At 38.3% G+C, this 18,204-nt stretch overlaps 1 protein-coding gene across 1 annotated transcript in view; it reads right to left on the bottom strand.

The window, feature by feature from the left end:
* The window catches only part of TENM1 (teneurin transmembrane protein 1), an 893,298-nt gene that overhangs the window by 546,467 nt on the left and 328,627 nt on the right, over positions 1-18,204 (bottom strand). Inside the window, exons 4-5 of the mRNA XM_062183627.1 lie at positions 3,326-3,586; positions 938-994 (exon numbers count right to left, since the gene is read on the bottom strand). Coding sequence (XP_062039611.1) covers positions 938-994; positions 3,326-3,586 — 318 coding nt within the window. The remainder of the gene's footprint in view (positions 1-937; positions 995-3,325; positions 3,587-18,204) is intronic.

The raw sequence follows: 18,204 nt of genomic DNA, 5'->3' as shown, positions 1-18,204 counted from the left end.
AAGAGAAACATAATGCATTGTGTGCTGATGAATGCTATCCCTGTGATGCCCTAGAAATCCAAATCTCCTTATGTTACCTGATGCTCTCCCTTATATGTCAATACTTTTAGTCCAAGTGTTTCAGGGCTGAATTTCAGAGTTATTTATTATCATTCTGCTTGGGTTATAACATGTCAGAATCTTAAATTCAATTAAAAGTAACCAAATAGAAATGATGGAATGAGAAAAAAAGCAAATATTCTGACAGGTTTGATCAATTAATGAAATTAAAGGAACAATTCCTTACAGACATAATTTTGGAAATATAATTAGGAAACCTAAGTCATACAGTGTTATTCTAGAATAGAGAGAATTGTAAGCATCTTTAAAATCACTCTCCATCACTGAGGAACTGTGTAGTCTAAATGCAGGTTTATAAAATGAATGAAATTTTTTTCATTTGATGGCATTACTGATAATTCATGACATGGATAAAATGTGATTCTAAAGCCAAGTCAGGAGCATCTGCAGGAAAAGACCAAGGCCATATGCTAGGTGGCATGGGAAATTTATGATAGTATGTGAACTACACTGAATTAATTGTTAGAGCCATGCAATGAAAAGAAAGGTAGCTATAAAGGAAGTCATGAAGCCAAACCCAACTCAACTTGATTTCCATGTCTGTCTCCATGGCAAATCAGTGTTTTCCCATTGCATTTCCCATTGTCTTGTCCTCCTCACCAGTTCCCCCTTTACCTATTTTTCACCAATATTCACAAGAGAAGTTTTCTTGAGGAAAGCGATAAAATAATAAGCCAATGGAGTAAGTGATCTCTGACAGGTTCATTGACCACGTCCATGTGTTGGTTGTCAGAATGGTGGGATTCTACTTTGTGGATTGATTCTACTTTGTGGTAAGATAAAAATAATTTGTAGCCAAATATTTGGAAACACTTGCCTTGAGTAGATCCAGCTTGAGGCTCCATGTCACAGCAAACAGGAGAGAATTTAAAACCTGTAAATGCAACATTTTCCTAATCAGTCCTTGTCTAAAGAATCTTGGATTCCTCAAATTTTAACATTAACAGTTTTATTGAAATATTACTCATATACCATAATATTCATCTTTTTAAAGCATAGTGTTTCATGACTATCTTTATTTTCAGAGTTGTACATCCATTAACCGCTATCTAGAGTTATCTATAATATTTTCATCACCCCAAAAGAAAACTCATTCCAAAGGTGTTGTAAGGATAAAATACTGGCAGAACCCAGTGTGTATGGGGACTTACTTTAATGTTTCTACCCAGCGAATTTGCTCTACATTCCAATATCAAGAGATAATAGGAGCAATGCTGTGGCATAATGGGTAAAGCCACCACCTGCAGTGCCAGCATCACATATGGGCACTGGTTCAAGACCCAGCTGCTCCACTTCTGATCCAGCTCTCTGCTATGGCTTGGGGAAGCAGCAGAAGATGGCTCAAGCCCTTGGGACCGTACACCCGCATGGGAGGACCTGGAGGAAGCCCTGGCTTCAGATCAGCGCAGCTCTGGCCATTGTGGCCAACTGGGGAGTGAACCAGCAGATGGAAGACCTCTCTCCCTCTCGCCCTCTCTCTGCCTCTCCTTCTCTCTATGTAACTCTGACTTTCAAAGTAAATAAATAAATCTTTTTTTTTTTAAAAAAAGAGAGAGATATGGGGCCGGCGCTGTGGTATAGTGGGTTAAAGCTCTGGCCTGAAGCGCTGGCATCCCATATGGGCGCTGGTTCTAATCCCGGCCGCTCCTCTTCCGTTCCAGCTCTCTGCTATGGCCTGGGAAAGCAGTAGAAGATGGCCCAAGTACTTGGGCCCCTGCACCCACATGGGAGACCTGGAGGAAGTTCCTAGCTCCTGGCTTCAGATCGGCATAGCTCCGGCCATTGTGGCCATCTGGGGATTGAACCAGCGGATGGAAGACATTGCTCTCTGTCTCTACCTCTCTCTATAACTCTTTCAAATAAATAAAATAAATTTTTAAAAAAAGGAGAGAGATAATATATTCTGGCAATGCAGATCTCTTACCAGTGAATTTCATGTAATTTTGGTCACTGTTTTTCTTGATTGATAGATGAAGCCCAGAACATTCTAGTGGTCAAATGCCAAATTCTCCTAACTTCCATCTTAATGATCTTTCACATACAAGAATATGTATATGTATGTTTATACATACATATACACATATATATAACAACATATATACATATATTCCCTTCTCATTTCCATACTTTATCTCCTACATTTTTTAACAAAGCCAGCAACACATTGTACATTCTTGAAAATGATGTAAAGAAAAAAGACCCAAAGGATACTTTTTGATATTACAAAGTCTTATGAATTACAATTTAGGAAGTGATATTATAATTAGTGGGCAACTATTCAAGTTGATATATCCTTGTGTTCAGTTTCTCCTTTGGGCTGAGAAATGCCGAAGAGGATGGAATAGAAAAAGCTGTAGGTATAGGGCAGTTGGTTAACTCTCTACCACGTGAAAAAATACTAATCAGCCACTGCTGACAGACTAGGCCTGCAGTCACAGTGATGGGGACCTATGAAATTTAGACAAACAGAATGATAGAGAGCCTGCATGTATGGGTTTAGTAAGCATTAATGGGCTTTTTATGAAAAGGTTGCATTCGTTAGTATGGATAGAAGAGCAGATATAAAATAAATTAACCTTTCCCCAACAAAGCAAAGAGACAAAACTTTTCCTTTTCCAAAAGTTTCAGGAAAATAATGTATAATTACAATATAATAGCACTGCTGTTAGTACCTATTGTCTGGCAAATCGATATTAGCTCATGGTTTGTTTTTTAAAAATCATCACAGACTAAAGTGGTTAATTTGAATCTGTACACTGCACAGGTCAAACTGAATCAAAATAGAAAGCACATCTAATGCATTCTTGCCATACAATTATTCATCTCTTTGTTCATACATTAATGTAAAGCCAAAATGCATGAAATGAGTACTTTATATAATAAAGGCCATTAGGATTTCACTGGAAAATAAGGATGAAAATAAAAGGTGAGTAATAAATAAGATGTACACATTATTGCTGACTACCTGGGATTATTTCCCTTGGTTCATGAGAAATGAAAAATATTTTGTCTACCATTACAAATAAATATGTCTATTTGCCAGTATATACCTTGTTCAAGGATATCCTGATAATTTGTATTTTCATCCTGCATTTTTAAATGAAAGATGAGTAGATTCAAGGAAGGAAGCCAAAGCAAAGGCTAAAGAGTCTATTGTCTCTCTGTCTCTGTTTTATTAAGTAAATAGTAAAGATAGTTTTATTACCATTTTCTCCATCAGACTTCCTTTCATGGTCAGTGTCAGTCAAGGATAATGCAGAGTTGGCCCGGCTGGACAAACAGGAACTATGCTCTGATTTCATTCCCCTTATCCACATTCTCAATGCATGATCAGGTGAGGCTGCACCTTCTGTCTCCGTATCCACATCAGATCCCATCTCTAGCTGGTAGCCATGCCGAGAAACACTGTGCATGTCTGTCTGGTATCCAGAGCACAGAGTGTGAGGCGTTTCACAGAATTCCATCTCTGAGAAGAAACAAAAGTCAGAGAAAAATGTAGAAGTATGAGGAAATATCCAATAAAATTCTACTTTTTGTCCCCATGCCCTCCTCCCCCATTGCTAGAAAGTATATGCTTTTTAAAAAGTTAGAATTCTGGCCTTTTATTTACAGTAGCTAGGATTTGTTGCTTACTTTGCACTTCTGCAGCTTAAAATTATGCTCCTGTTGATTCTTATAAGGTTTTGGAAAAAGCATGCCCAAAATAGCTTTATAGCTATAATTTTAGGTGAACAAAATGCAACGAAATAAGTGAGTGTGGAAGAGTATTAAGTACAGAGAGCTGTCCTTTAAAAGATATTTCTCTTCTAGGAAGAATGTGCATGATCTGTGGAGCACACCTATATTTAAAATATTAAAATTATTTGCTTTTCTAGAATCTCATACACATTGGAGTTAAGAATAAATAATTCAGTGTGAAAACTGAGAAAAAGATATTAAGTTCAAATACATGTTTCCAAAATAACTTCCAAAACACATTAATTTAAACTCTAAAATTATGAATACTTAATATTATTTCCCACCATCTCCAAAGGAGTTTAGAGTCTACTTTATGTTGATTATTCTGCTTAATTCATGCTTTCAACAAATACATAGAAAATATTCAGTCATGTATTACATCTTGGCAGTGCTTTATGGTTTAGATTTTCCTTTCAGCTCCCTCGAAATCTTAGAATTATGAAATGTTCAACATCTGAAAGATGATGTAGCAAATCCCCTCTTTGCCCACTTGAAGAAAATAAAGTCCAGAGACTAGATGTTACTTGTCCATAGCCGACAACAGATCACAACAGAGCCCATTTGTCTATGACACCATCTGGGCACAGTATCTGTGGGACACCAATGAAGCTCCATCAGCTTACTACACGAATATCAGCCATTCAGTCTTACAGGCAATTTTACATCCAATTATAGTGAGGTGTCAAAAAGGGGGAAAGATGCTTTAACAATCCCTAATAAGTTAATGAAAAATGACCACATGCCAAGACATATCATCTGAAATGTCCATGTAATACTTAGATAAGGTAATCCGGAGATGTAGTACACTATATAGGATTTTCTCAGACTGACATCAGAGTCGACAGGGTATGTCATTTGGTCAGGAAGAAGCTTAACTGAATACATCTAATCCTTAGCACATATCAATAAAATGCAAAATGTAACATGAGTTTAATTCTTCAAATACAGAAAGTTCCGGCTCTTAGGCAGAACTTTATTAAAGAGTATAGAATATGAATGTATTTTTAATTAACTAGCTTTGTGACATACAACTGACAAATAAGGCTTTAACAAATTAATTCTTAATGCTTATTTAATAGCCATTAGGTGCCTAGTGCTGTGCTTTGTGAAATAGATGTCATTGGCAAATATTCTAAAATAGAAAAATTCATTTAAAAACCAACTGTTTCAGGGCACTGCTGAGTATGTTACTTAATGATTTCTGTGATAAACGTCTTTAGGAATAATTCTACTTTTCTAGTAATTTGTCTAAACTCCAAAGGAGTGATGCTTTTAAAGAAAGGCATGGCTTCCACTTATGAAATATAAAACCTTATCAAATCATGCTTCTCTTTGCCATAAGGCTAAAAGTAAAATTCCATTTTGCCCAATATAAATTTAGCGATCTAGAATATTGTGGTTAGTTAATATTCATGCCTCTTAATTTCACAATGTTTCATTATCCAATAGTACTGTGCAGTTGTTGCTCCAGTGACCTGGTAATGAGCCTGTCAGCTTGAAACTGTAAGAGAGGAATTTTCTATAGGCCTCTATTTCCAATCTCCTCATTCCCCTAGATCAGTGGTTCTCACACTTTCCTGCTTAAGATCACCTGGAGGGCTCACATACATTAATGTGCCCCACCCTCATCACTGCCCGTCAGCCCTATTTTCTGTTTGATTTATTAACAGGTTTGGAGGAGGTTCAGAGTATTTGCATTTTGAGTGAGTTTCCAGGTAAGGCTTCTTTTTTTTTTTTTTTTTTTTTTTTTTTTTTACTTTTTGACAAGCAGAGTGGCTATTGACAGAGTGGCTAGTGAGAGAGAGAGGCAGAGAGAAAGGTCTTCCTTTTGCCATTGGTTCACCCTCCAATGGCCGCCGCGGCTGGCACGCTGCGGCTGGTGCACCGCGCTGTTCTGAAGGCAGGAGCCAGTTGCTTATCCTGGTCTCCCATGGGGTGCAGGGCCCAAGCACTTGGGCCATCCTCCACTGCACTCCTGGGCCACAGCAGAGAGCTGGCCTGGAAGAGGGGCAACTGGGACAGAATCCGGCGCCCCAACCGGGACTAGAACCCGGTGTGCCAGCTCCACTAGGCAGAGGATTAGCCTGTTGAGCCACAGCGCCGGCCAAAGGCTTCTGTTGCTCATGTAAGGAGCCTACTTGGAAAACTTCTGCCCTGGAGATTTCTATGAAGTCAATGGGAATCCAGAAAAAAGGAGAACAGTAAGGATGTCAACTTATCTTGGCATTATCACATATTTTAGCATAGCAGCTCTAATTCTATTTGAAAGGACAGGAAACAAAGCTTTTGCTCTGAATTGCCTCCATTTATTTCCCATGGATTTAGGGCACAGAAAAAGTTAACAATTCAGAAAAAAATTAATAAGCCAAATATGTTATTAGTTGCTCTTTCATTATCATTTTCTTTTTAATTTTTAAATTTAAGGTGAACAAATTTCATATATAGAGATTAAGGAACATAATGATACTTCTCACCCTGCCCTCCCTCCTGCCCATGCTACCACCCTTCTTCCTCCTCCCTCTCTTATTCCCACTCTTAATTTTTATGATAATCTATTTTCACTTTACTTGATATGCATAAGATTAACCCTAAACTAACAGTTCAACAAACAGTATGAAGAAAAAAACACTGTTCCTCAACAATAGAAAACAAGTGCTGTAAACCATCGAATCTCAAAATGTCAATTTCACTCCTATACATTAAATTTTTTGGTACTCTGTTAGTTACCACAGATCAGGGAAAACATATGGTATTCATCTTGTGGGGACTTGCTTATTTCACTAAGTATAATGGTTTCCAGTTGCATCCTTTTTGTTGCAAAAGACAGGACTTCATTCTTTTTAATGGCTTAGTAGTATTCCATTGTGTGTGTATCACAATTTCTTTATCTAGTCATCAGTTGATGGACATATGGGTTGATTCCATATTTTAGATATTGTGAATTGAGTTGCTCTTTTAATTAAAGTGGCAAAGCCAAAAACAAAGTAAAAAGGAAAAGAAAAATATTTCACTTATTTACAGTCAGTAAAGTTCATTAAATTGCCTCACTTCATTTTATTGAAAACAATGTTACCATTATGAAATATTTCCTAGGCTCCGTGCTCTGTCTCACTTGGGTAATCCTCCGCCTGTGGCGCCGGCATCCCATATGGGTGCCGGGTTCTAGTCCCTGTTGCTCCTTTTCCAGTCCAGCTCTCTGCTGTGGCCCGGGAAGGCAGTGGAGGATGGCCCAAGTGCTTGGGCCCCTGCACCCGCATGGGAGACCAGGAGGAAGCACCTGGCTCCTGGTTTCGGACTGGTGCAGCGCACCAGCCGTAGCGGCCATTTGGAGGGTGAACCAATGGAAGGAAGACCTTTCTCTCTTTCTCTCTCTCTCACTGTCTGTAACTCTACCTGTCAAATAAATAAATAAAAAATCTTTAAAAAATAAAAAAGAAATATTTCCTAAAATACATAAAAGTCTTGGTGGTGCTCAAAATTCCCATAGGATGCATTATCTATAAAGCACTTACAATGCCCCTTAAGTGGTTGATTTTTTAGACTTGCACACACAACTTGTTACCTAAAATACTACATATTCCCTAGAGAAGATAAAGTTCAATCAAATTTATTATAGGTCTGTTTTTTTCCAAAAATCTAGCTATGAGAGAAATGTAAGTACAATGTTATAATATCTAAGTTTCAAATGGATAGATGGGTACCATGAGAAACTATGTTTGAAGAGTAAACAGGTATAGAGATGTACCAAATGAATGATACATTTGCAGCCTCACAAACATGTATTTAATTTTTCATCTAAGAAAAACCTATTTTGTAGCCTCACAAGAAGCAAAATGTGAGCAGATTAATAAAGAATTGAAATATAGTTTTTAAGATGGGAAAAGGTTTGAAGATACACTTCACAACAAAAGTTACAGGAATGGCAATAAGCAAGTGAAAATATGCTTAACACTATTAGTTTCCAGGAAAATTCAAACTAAAACCACCATGAGGATATCACTATATACATATTAGAATGGATTATAAAAATTCTGAGCACAGGCCGGCGCTGCGGCTCACTAGGCTAAACCTCCGCCTGCGGCGCCGGCACCCCGGGGTTCTAGTCCCGGTTGGGGCGCCGGATTCTGTCCCAGTTGCCCCTCTTCCAGTCCAGCACTCTGCTGTGGCCCGGGAGTGAAGTGGAGGATGGCCCAAGTGCTTGGGCCCTGCACCCGCATGGGAGACCAGGAGAAGCACCTGGCTCCTGGCTTCGGATCGGCACAGCGCACCGGCCATAGCAACTATTTGGGGGGTGAACCAACGGAAAAGGAAGACCTTTTTTTCTCTCTCTCTCTCTCACTAACTCTGCCTGTCAAAAAAAAAAATTCTGAGCACACCGAATATTGACAAGGATGTGGAACAACTACAGTTTTGATGCAATGGTGGTGAGAAATTAATAGAATGGTACATCCATTATAGAAACATTTTGGTACATTTCTAAAGTTAAAGCTATTCATACCAGGAGAGTCTTTGCACTCTGGACATTCATCCTAAAGAAATGAAAACTTATCCTCACAAAAACTTATAAAAATTTCCATAACAGCTTTATTTTAATAGTTAAAAAGCAGAAATGACTCAAATGTCCAAGAATAGGTCAACGGGTAAAGCAAGCAACTGTGGTATAGTCACACAATAGATTACTATTCCGTCCTGAAACAGAATGAATTATTGGTGCATAACAACATAAATGGACTTCAAAACAATTACGATGAATGGAAGAAAACAAAATGTCCACATACTGTATATATCCATTTTTTTTTATTAAACTTTTATTTAATGAATATAAATTTCCAAAGTACAGCTCATGGGTTACAATGGTTTCCCCCTCCCAAAACTTCCCGCCCACCCACAACCCTCCCCTTTCCCGCTCCCTCTCCCCTTCCAATCACATCATGATTCATTTTCAATTCTCTTTATATACAAACGATCAGTTTAGTATAAATTAGGTAACGATTTCAACAGTTTGCCCCCATATAGCAACACAAAGTGAAAAAAAAATACTGTTGGAGTACTAGTTATAGCATTAAATAACAGTGTACAGCACATTAAAGGCAGAGATCCTACATATTATTTTTTTAAAAATTAATTAATTTTCTATGCCATTTCCAATTTAACACCAGGTTTTTTTTTTCATTTCCAATTATCTTTATATACAGAAGATCGATTCAGTATATAATTAGTAAAGATCTCATCAGTTTGTACCCACGCAGAAACACAAAGTGTAAAAATACTGTTTCAGTACTAGTTATAGCATCACTGCACATTAGACAACACATTAAGGACAGATCCCACATGGGATGTAAGTACACAGTGACTCCTGTTGCTGACTTAACAATTTGACATTCCTGTTCATGGCGTCAGTAATCTCCCTAGGCTCTAGTCATGAGTTGCCAAGGCTATGGAAGCCTTTAGGGTTCGCTGACTTTGATCTTATTCCGATAGGGTCACAGTCAAAGTGGAAGTTCTCTCCTCCCTTCAGAGAAAGGTACCTCCTTCTTTGATGGCCCCGTTCTTTCCACTGGGATCTCACCTGCAGAGATCTTTCATTTAGGTCTTCTTCTTTTTTTCTTTTCCATGGTATCTTGGCTTTCCATGCCTACAATACTCCATGGGCTCTTCAGCCAGATCCGAATGCCCTGAGGGCTGATTCTGAGGCCAGAGTGTTGTTTAGGACATCTGCCATTCTATGAGTCTGTTGTGTATCCCACTTCCCATGCTGGATCTTTCTCTCCCTTCTTGATTCTATCAGTTAGTATTAGCAGACACTTGTCTTGTTTGTGTGATCCCTTTGACTCTTAGACCTATCCAAGCCATCGAATGTGAACTGAAATTGACCACTTGGACTAGTGAGATGGCATTGGTACATGCCACCTTGATGGGATTGTATTGGAATCCACTGGCACATTTCTAACTCCATCATTTGGGGCAAGACTGATTGTGCATGTCCCAAACTGTGCATCTCCTCCCTCTCTTTTTCCACTCTGAAATTTAACAGGGATCACTTTTCAGTTAAAATTTAAACACCTAAGAATAATTGTGTGTTACTTACAGAGTTCAACCACTAGTACTAGAACAACAACAACAACAACAAATACTAAAAAGGATAAATTATTACATTGTACATCTAGAGTCAGGACAAAAGCTGATCAGGTCATTGTTTCTTATAGTGTCCATTTCACTTCAGCAGGTTTCCCCTTTGGTGCTCAGTTGTCGCTGATCAGGGAAAACAAATGATATTTGTCTCTTTGGGACTGGCTGAATTCACTCAGCATGATGCTTTCCAGATCCCTCCATCTTGTTGCAAATGACTGGGTTTCATTGTTTGTTCCTTACTGCTATATAGTATTCTATAGAGTACATGTCCCATAATTTCTTTATCCAGTCTACTGTTGATGGGCATTTGGGTTGGTTCCAGGTCTTAGCTATTGTGAATTGGGCTGCAATAAACATTAATGTGCAGATGGCTTTTTTATTAGCCAAATTAATTTCCTTTGGGTAAATTCCAAGGAGTGGGATGGCTGGGTTGTATGGTAGGGTTATGTTCAGGTTTCTGAGGAATCTCCAGACTGACTTCCATAGTGGCCTAACCAGTTTGCATTCCCACCAACAGTGGGTTAGTGTCCCTTTTTCCCCACATCCTCTCCAGCATCTATTGTTGGTAGATTTCTGGATGTGAGCCATTCTCACCGGGGTGAGGTGAAACCTCATTGTGGTTTTGATTTGCATTTCTCTGATTGCTAGTGATCTTGAACATTTTTTCATGTGTCTGTTGGCCATTTGGATTTCCTCTTTCGAAAAATGTCTATTGAGGTCCTTGGCCCATCTCTTCAGTGGGGTGTTTGTTCTGTTGTTGTGTATTTTCTTGATTTCTTTGTAGATTCTGCTTATCAACCCTTTATCTGTAGTATAGTTTGCAAATATTTTTTCCCATTCTGTTGGTTGCCTCTTCACTTTCCTGACTGTTTCTTTTGAAGTACAGAAACTTCTCAATTTGATGCAATCCTAAATGTTAATTTTGGTTTTGACTGCCTGTGCTCCTGGGGTCTTTTCCAAGAAGTCTTTGCCTGTACCTATATCTTGCAGAGTTTCTCCAATGCTCTCTAATAATTTGATGGTTTCGGGTCGTAGATTTAAGTCTTTAATCCACGTTGAGTGAATTTTTGTGTAAGGTGAAAGGTATGGGTCTTGCTTCAAGCTTCTGCACATGGAAATCCAATTTTCCCAGCACCATTTATTGAATAGGCTGTCCTTATTCCAGGGATTAGTTTTGGATCTTTGATCAAATATAAGTTGGCTGTAGATGTTTGGATTGATTTCTGGTGTTTCTATTCTGTTCCATTGGTCTATCCATCTGTTTCTGTACCAGTACCATGCTGTTTTGATAACAACTGCCCTGTAGTATGCCCTGAAATCTGGGATTGTGATGCCTCCGGCTTTGTTTTTGTTGTACAAGATTGCTTTGGCTATTCGAGGTCTTCTGTGTCTCCATATGAATTTCAGCATTATTTTTTCCAGATCTGAGAAGAATGTCTTTGGTATCTTGATTGGTATTGCATTGAATGTATAAATTGCTTTTGGGAGAATAGACATTTTGATGATATTGATTCTTCCAATCCATGAGCATGGAAGATTTCTCCATTTTTTGGTATCCTCTTCTATTTCTTTCTTTAAGGTTTTGTAATTTTCATCGTAGAGATCTTTAACGTCCTTGGTTAAGTTTATTCCAAGGTATTTGATTGTTTTTGTAGCTATTGTGAATGGGATTGATCTTAGAAGTTCTTCCTCAGCCGTGGCATTGCCTGTGTATACAAAGGCTCTTGATTTTTGTGGATTGATTTCATATCCTGCTACTTTGCCAAACTCTTCGGTGAGTTCCAGTAGTCTCTTAGTAGAGTTCTTTGGGTCCCCTAAATAAAGAATCATATCATCTGCAAAGAGGGATAGTTTGAGTTCTTCCTTCCCGATTTGTATCCCTTTAATTTATTTTTCTTGCCTAATAGCTCTGGCTAAAACTTCCAGAACTATATTGAAGAGCAGTGGTGAGAGTGGGCATCGCTGTCTGGTACCAGATCTCAGCGGAAATGCTTCCAACTTTTCCCCATTCAATAGGATGCTGGCCGTGGGTTTTTCATATATTGCTTTGATTGTATTGAGGAATGTTCCTTCCATACCCAGTTTGCTTAGAGTTTTCATCATGAAAGGGTGTTATATTTTATCAAACGCTTTCTCTGCATCTATTGAGAGAATCATATGGTTTTTCTTCTGCAGTCTGTTAATGTGGTGTATCACGTTGATTGTTTTGAGGACGTTGAACCATCCTTGCATACCAGGGATAAATCCCACTTGGTCTGGGTGGATGATCTTTCTAATGTGTTGTTGCATTCTATTGGCCAGAATTTTATTGAGGATTTTTGCGTCTATGTTCATCAGGGATATTGGTCTGTAATTCTCTTTCAATGCTGCATCTTTTTCCAGCTTAGGAATTAAGGTGATGCTGGCTTCATAGAAAGAATTTGGGAGGATTCCCTCTTTTTCGATTGTTCTGAATAGTTTGAGAAGAATTGGAGTTAGTTCTTCTCTAAATGTCTGGTAGAACTCAGCAGTGAATCCATCTGGTCCTGGGCTTTTCTTTGTTGGGAGGGCCTTTATTACTGTTTCAATTTCTGTGTCAGTTATGGGTCTGTTTAGGTTTTCTATGTCTTCCTGGCTCAATTTAGGTAGGCTGTATGTGTCCAACAATCTGTCCATTTCTGATAGATCTCCCTGTTTGCTGGCATACAAGCCCTTGTAGTAATTTCTGATGATTCTTTTTATTTCTGTGGTGTCTGTTGTTATGTTTCCTTTTTCATCTCTGATCCTATTGATTTGGGTCTTTTCTCTTCTTTTTTTAGTTAGTTGGGCCAATGGGGTGTCAATTTTGTTTATTTTTTCAAAAAACCAGCTCCTCGTTTGGCTGATTTTTTGTAATGTTTTTTTGGATTCAATCCTGTTGATTTCTTCTTTGATTTTAATTATTTCCCTTCTTCTACTGGGTTTGGGTTTGGTTTGCTGCAGATTTTCTAGATCCTTGAGATGACTTGAAAGCTCATCTATTTGGTGCCTCTCCAATTTCTTGATGTAGGCACCTATTGATATAAACTTTCCTCTTAACACTGCTTTTGTTGTATCCCATAGGTTTTGGTATGTTGTGCTGTTATCCTCATTTACTTCCAGAAAATTTTTGATTTCTCTTTTAATTTCTTCTATGACCCATTGTTCATTCAGGAGCATGTTGTTTAATCTCCATGTGTTTGCACGTGCTCTGGGGATTCCCGAGTTGCTAATTTCCAATTTCATTCCTTTGTGGTCTGAGAAGTTGCATGGTATGATTCTAATTCTCTTGCTCCTTGCTGGCTCGCTTTCTCTCTCTTTTTTTTTTTTTTTTGACTCAGTTGGGAGTGGAGTTGAGGGTAGTTGAAATCTGGCCTCTGTGAGTATTCGTTTGATCTACCCCTGGGACCACACACAGAGTTTATGCAGCCCTGAATGTGTTCTCCAGTTTTGCTAAAGTTACTGAGTTTGGCTGCACTTTACATATGTAAAATCGCGGTGCTCTTTGTTTTGCTTGGTGAGTGAAGGGAGAGGCCTCTGTTCCGCCCCCCCCCCCCCAATGTCTGGGGTTTCTGAGGCCTTTGTCTTCCCCTCCTCAGTTCCTGTGCTGGCGAGATTCTGTGGCTCTGGCTCATCTCCTGCCGCTCGGCTTGTCTTGGTTGGTTTTCCACGGGGTGGGCTCCCTGTAAGTCCTCTGTGTCCCATCCACAAGATCCGGAATCGTTTGTTCTGCAGTTTTTTTCTTGAGTCTTTTCCTGAGGCTACAGTAATTCCACTTTTATGAAACTTTATTTTCCCAAACTAAGGCGCACGTCCTCACTATCCGCCATCTTGGCTCCGCCCCCCTGTATGCATCCATTTATATAAAATTCTACAAAATTCAAACCAATCTGCAGCGACAGAAAGTGAATCTGGGGTTGCCCAGGGAAGATGACAAAGGAAAAAATGGATAACAAAAGAACACTGGGAAGTTTTGACAGTGGTCTAAAGCTCTGTTCTCATGATTGTGGTGATAGTTTCATAGGTGTACACATGCCAAAGTTTTTCATATTGCACTCTTTATGTATAGCACATGTAGTTTATTGCATTTCATCTGTACCTCTAGTTTGAGTGTACTGTATATCACTAGGAATTAATACAATGCGACTTTGAATTAGATCCTTTTCACAGGGAGCCAAGCTCTCAGAGCTAGGAGGAGGTCCTACTCTTTTCTCTGTGGTAAAAGAAATGACATGTTACAGAAACAAAAAGCTAGTCAAGTGTTATGATGCTTATATCTAACCTAAGAGTCAAGCAAGACTAACTGATCCTCTAGGGGGCACCTTTGTCTTAGGAACATAACAGTTGAAAGCCGAATTTAGGAGGGAACCTGGGGATGAAACTAATCACTTCTGAATTTTTATCAACTAATGAATATCTTGTAGTTGGGGATTGTGAAACTAAGTTGAATGTCTGTGGTGTACAGTATCACCTTAGGCTCCTACTAAAAATAACAAATTAGGGGCTTCGCCTGTGGTGTAGTGGGTTGGGCCGCTGCCTGCAACGCATTCCATATGAGTACCCATTTGTGTCCTGGTTGCTCCACTTCTGATCCAACTCCCTACTAATGGCCTGGGAAAAGCAGTGGAAGAAGGCCAAAGTGCTTGGAGTACTTCCGCCTATGGGGTAGAACTGGATGAAGCTCCTGGCTTCAGTCTGGCCCAGCCCTGGCCAATGCAGCCATCTGGGGAATGAAACAGCAGATGGAAGATCTCTCTTTCTCTTGCTCCCATTTTCCCTCTTTCTCTCCATGTAACTCTGCCTTTCAGATAAATAAAAAAAATCTTTAAAAAATACCAAATTAGTATTTTTTTAAATGTTATGAAGTGCTGAATAAAATGAACTACTGTATTTTCTCTCTGAATCTAAGAGTTGATCTTCAGGTGTTCAGCCAGGAAAGGCCATTTATCAAAACTTGAAAGGGAAAGTAATAGTTATCTATATCAGCATTTTTCTGGAAATGCCATTTCTGAGTTTTTGATAAGCTCAAGACTTTATTTTTGTTAAAATTCTACCCACCCACATTCCCACTAAAAAGGGAGCTTTAGGGCATCAGACTCCAAACAAATAATTGTATGTCAAGTAGTGTGATTAATCTTAGTCATGATCTAAGAAATTTTGGATATAACTTTTAAAGACTATAATCCATTTCCAAAATAAGCAAGAGTGGGAGGGGTTAAAATTTTTAGCTTTAATTAGTGATTCATAACAACCCCTATGGATGATATATGCAAAAACAGGTCTTAATAATTAGTCATGTTGTTTTTAGATGAGTCACTAACTTTCTTGGGGCCTCAGTTTCCTTATTTATAAAATATATGAGCTCAATTAGAAATTTCTAAGTAATTGCCTTATTCTAAAGCTCTATAATTATACCTTGAACGTGTTATGGCAAAATGTGGAATGGTCAATATTTTCAAATAATAAAAGAGTCAGTGATTTTATTAAACAGGTACTATTCATAATTTTATTGTGAAGAATAATCACACATATCAGATAAATAAGGTTTTGTGTCATGGTTACCAGTCTTGCTATATTAAAGTACTGTAATAGCCTAGGCATCCACTATGAATTGTAAAACTATGGATAAATATCTAAAATGTGAAATTTTTAAAAAGCATTAAATGAATGGTATTTATCAAACAGAAAATTAGAAGTTTACAACTTGGCTATTGTTAAATTATACCCCATGAAATAATATATAAGATTCATACAATTAAAAACATTACTGACCTACTAATCTTTAATTCATTACTAGCTCCAGAGAAAAATGCAATGGTTGATTACAGACTTAAGCAAGAAATACAAAGAAAGAAAGAAATGAGCAACCCCAGACAGGAGAGAAATAATATTCACTACTGGGTACCATTTTATATATCTCAGTTTGGGGGCTTTGAAAAGAAAACGATATCAAATTGTCAAACAAATTGGTTCATGTAAGTTTGCTTAAACACAGCTTTGCTGAACACCCACTCGTTTCGAATCAAGAAAACAAAACAAAATAGTCCTCTGATTTTTCTTAGTCTTGGAAAATTAGTCCAATTTAATTTCTTCTTCTCTTGATGAAAAAGCTTTATCAAAGGCACAGTGCTATACTATGCAGTGAGCAGAGTTAACAGGACCGTGTCATGTCCTTTGGGAAGTTCCACAGGAAGCCTTTATAAAGACCCTGCTGATAACAAAGCAATAAAGGCCCATCACCCAAATCTGACCTTTATTTTTCTGCTGAGGGCTCATCAACATTTCGTGGGGCACGAGAAGGAAAGATGGAATGCTCCCAGGTGCAAGACTGGGGCTGGCAGTTATCAGAAAACTTAAATGAAATAACTAAGCTTTCTGAAGCCTAATCTCCTCCTCACAGTTCCAAATGCACCTACTATCTCGGCACTCAGGAGTTACCACTCATGTCTTATTTCATTTTCAAGATTTCTCCATCTGTCAGTATACTGAAAAGCATGGCAACAAATCTGGGCAGAGTTTAAAGACTGAAATATAAACATTCATATTTTGTGATCAATATTGGCTAACTGGAGACAACCCAGAACATAGTTAAAAACCAATGTTAATGTCAAAAATGATGCTCTGGGAAGAAACAGAAATTGCAAACCTGTAAAAATAGCTCAAATCACTGAAAGATATTAGAATTACAGCACAAAGTCAAAAAACATGGAGATGAGGTAAGAACCTGGATGAAATGAAAACAAATTCCAATCGCATTTAGAGGCAGATTAAAATACCCTTTACCAATCTAAATAAGGAAATTTGATGTGGGAATAACAAACTGCTATTTCCTTGAACTAATTTTCACCTTAGCGGTCAGCTCCATTTAGACTATATTCACATAAGAGGGATAACTTATTTTGAAGATAATTCAGACAGTACATAGCACTACAATGAAAAAGGTAGATGCCTGTTCTATGGTATTTTTAGTGAAAGTCTAGAAAAACAATCAGAGACTAGACAAGGTAGTAGGAGGTCCTGAACAGCAGCAGAAATTTAGATCAATGAGAACCTGTGCATGTTCCCCTTATTTCAACATTTTGAACGAGACAGAGACTTCCTGGCCTAAATGAGAAATTTTCAGGGCTACTGAACACAGCAAATGCATGGTGCTCAATGGCCCTAAAAATTTCTCATTTCTTACCTGTGTTGGTCCAATTTTCTGGCTGTTCATAACGCTTTGGAGCCTGAATCCTTATTGCCCATGGTGGTCTTCCTGGTATACTTGTGTATTTCCATTATGCTCACTAAGCATGTGAAGCTGTTTGCTCAATTGTGTGTGTGTGTGTGTGTATGTGTCTGAAATTTTAAACATTAATCTGCTGCACAATTCCATCTCGAGGAGTGAGACCAATGAGCTAAAGAGTTAAATAACCATTAAAAAACATTTGTAATTGCTTCAAACACACTCTCATAAAGGCAAACTGTGACTTCTGTAACATCTACACTTCTCTGTAATTATTTATTTTGTGATGAATGAGTAAAGATGTCAGCATAGAACTGTGTGCCACAATCAATGCCCATGAAGAATTACTGAATAAACTACATTCTGCTCTGTTAGAACAACCTTCTTCTTCTTTCCTTTCAAATATACCCTTTTTATTTTTGCTTCTGCATCTCTAGACATTTTGTGCCAACTACGTAGAATACCTCTCAGTTTTCACTAATCTAATTCCTAATATTCAGCTTGTGTCAGTATCTTCACACAATAGTCTCCATCTTTCCTATCCTATATTCCAGTGATCTCACCATTCCATACGACACTTCTAATCTTCACTACACTATTTTATGCGGGATCGTATTTTTCACTTCTCTCTACATTTGTATAATCTGTTTGATCTCCTGAATTAGATTTCCAGTTCCTGTAGTGCCCCCTAAATTTTTGAGATCTTAAAATCAAATGCAGTACACTGGTAATTTGTTAAGAGAGTAGATTTTATGTGTTTTTATAATATAAAAATGGATATGGGATTGTGAGGTAGGAAGTCAGTTATGAGCTTATGTGTGTGTGACAGGCCTAAAGAGAAGACATCTATATGCATCTGCATCTCAAAGTCATCCTAACAATGTTTCAGGGGAAGCCCAGATTTCGCATCCTGCCTGCCCTGCCCCCTTCTACCTGATAACCTGCCAGGTGGAGGCCCTCACCCCTCCTGCTTCCTGCCTGATAAATTTTCC

This window comes from Lepus europaeus, chromosome X, assembly GCF_033115175.1.
Source record: "Lepus europaeus isolate LE1 chromosome X, mLepTim1.pri, whole genome shotgun sequence".
Lineage (NCBI taxonomy): Eukaryota > Metazoa > Chordata > Mammalia > Lagomorpha > Leporidae > Lepus > Lepus europaeus.
This window is presented reverse-complemented; position numbering and strand designations above follow the sequence as displayed.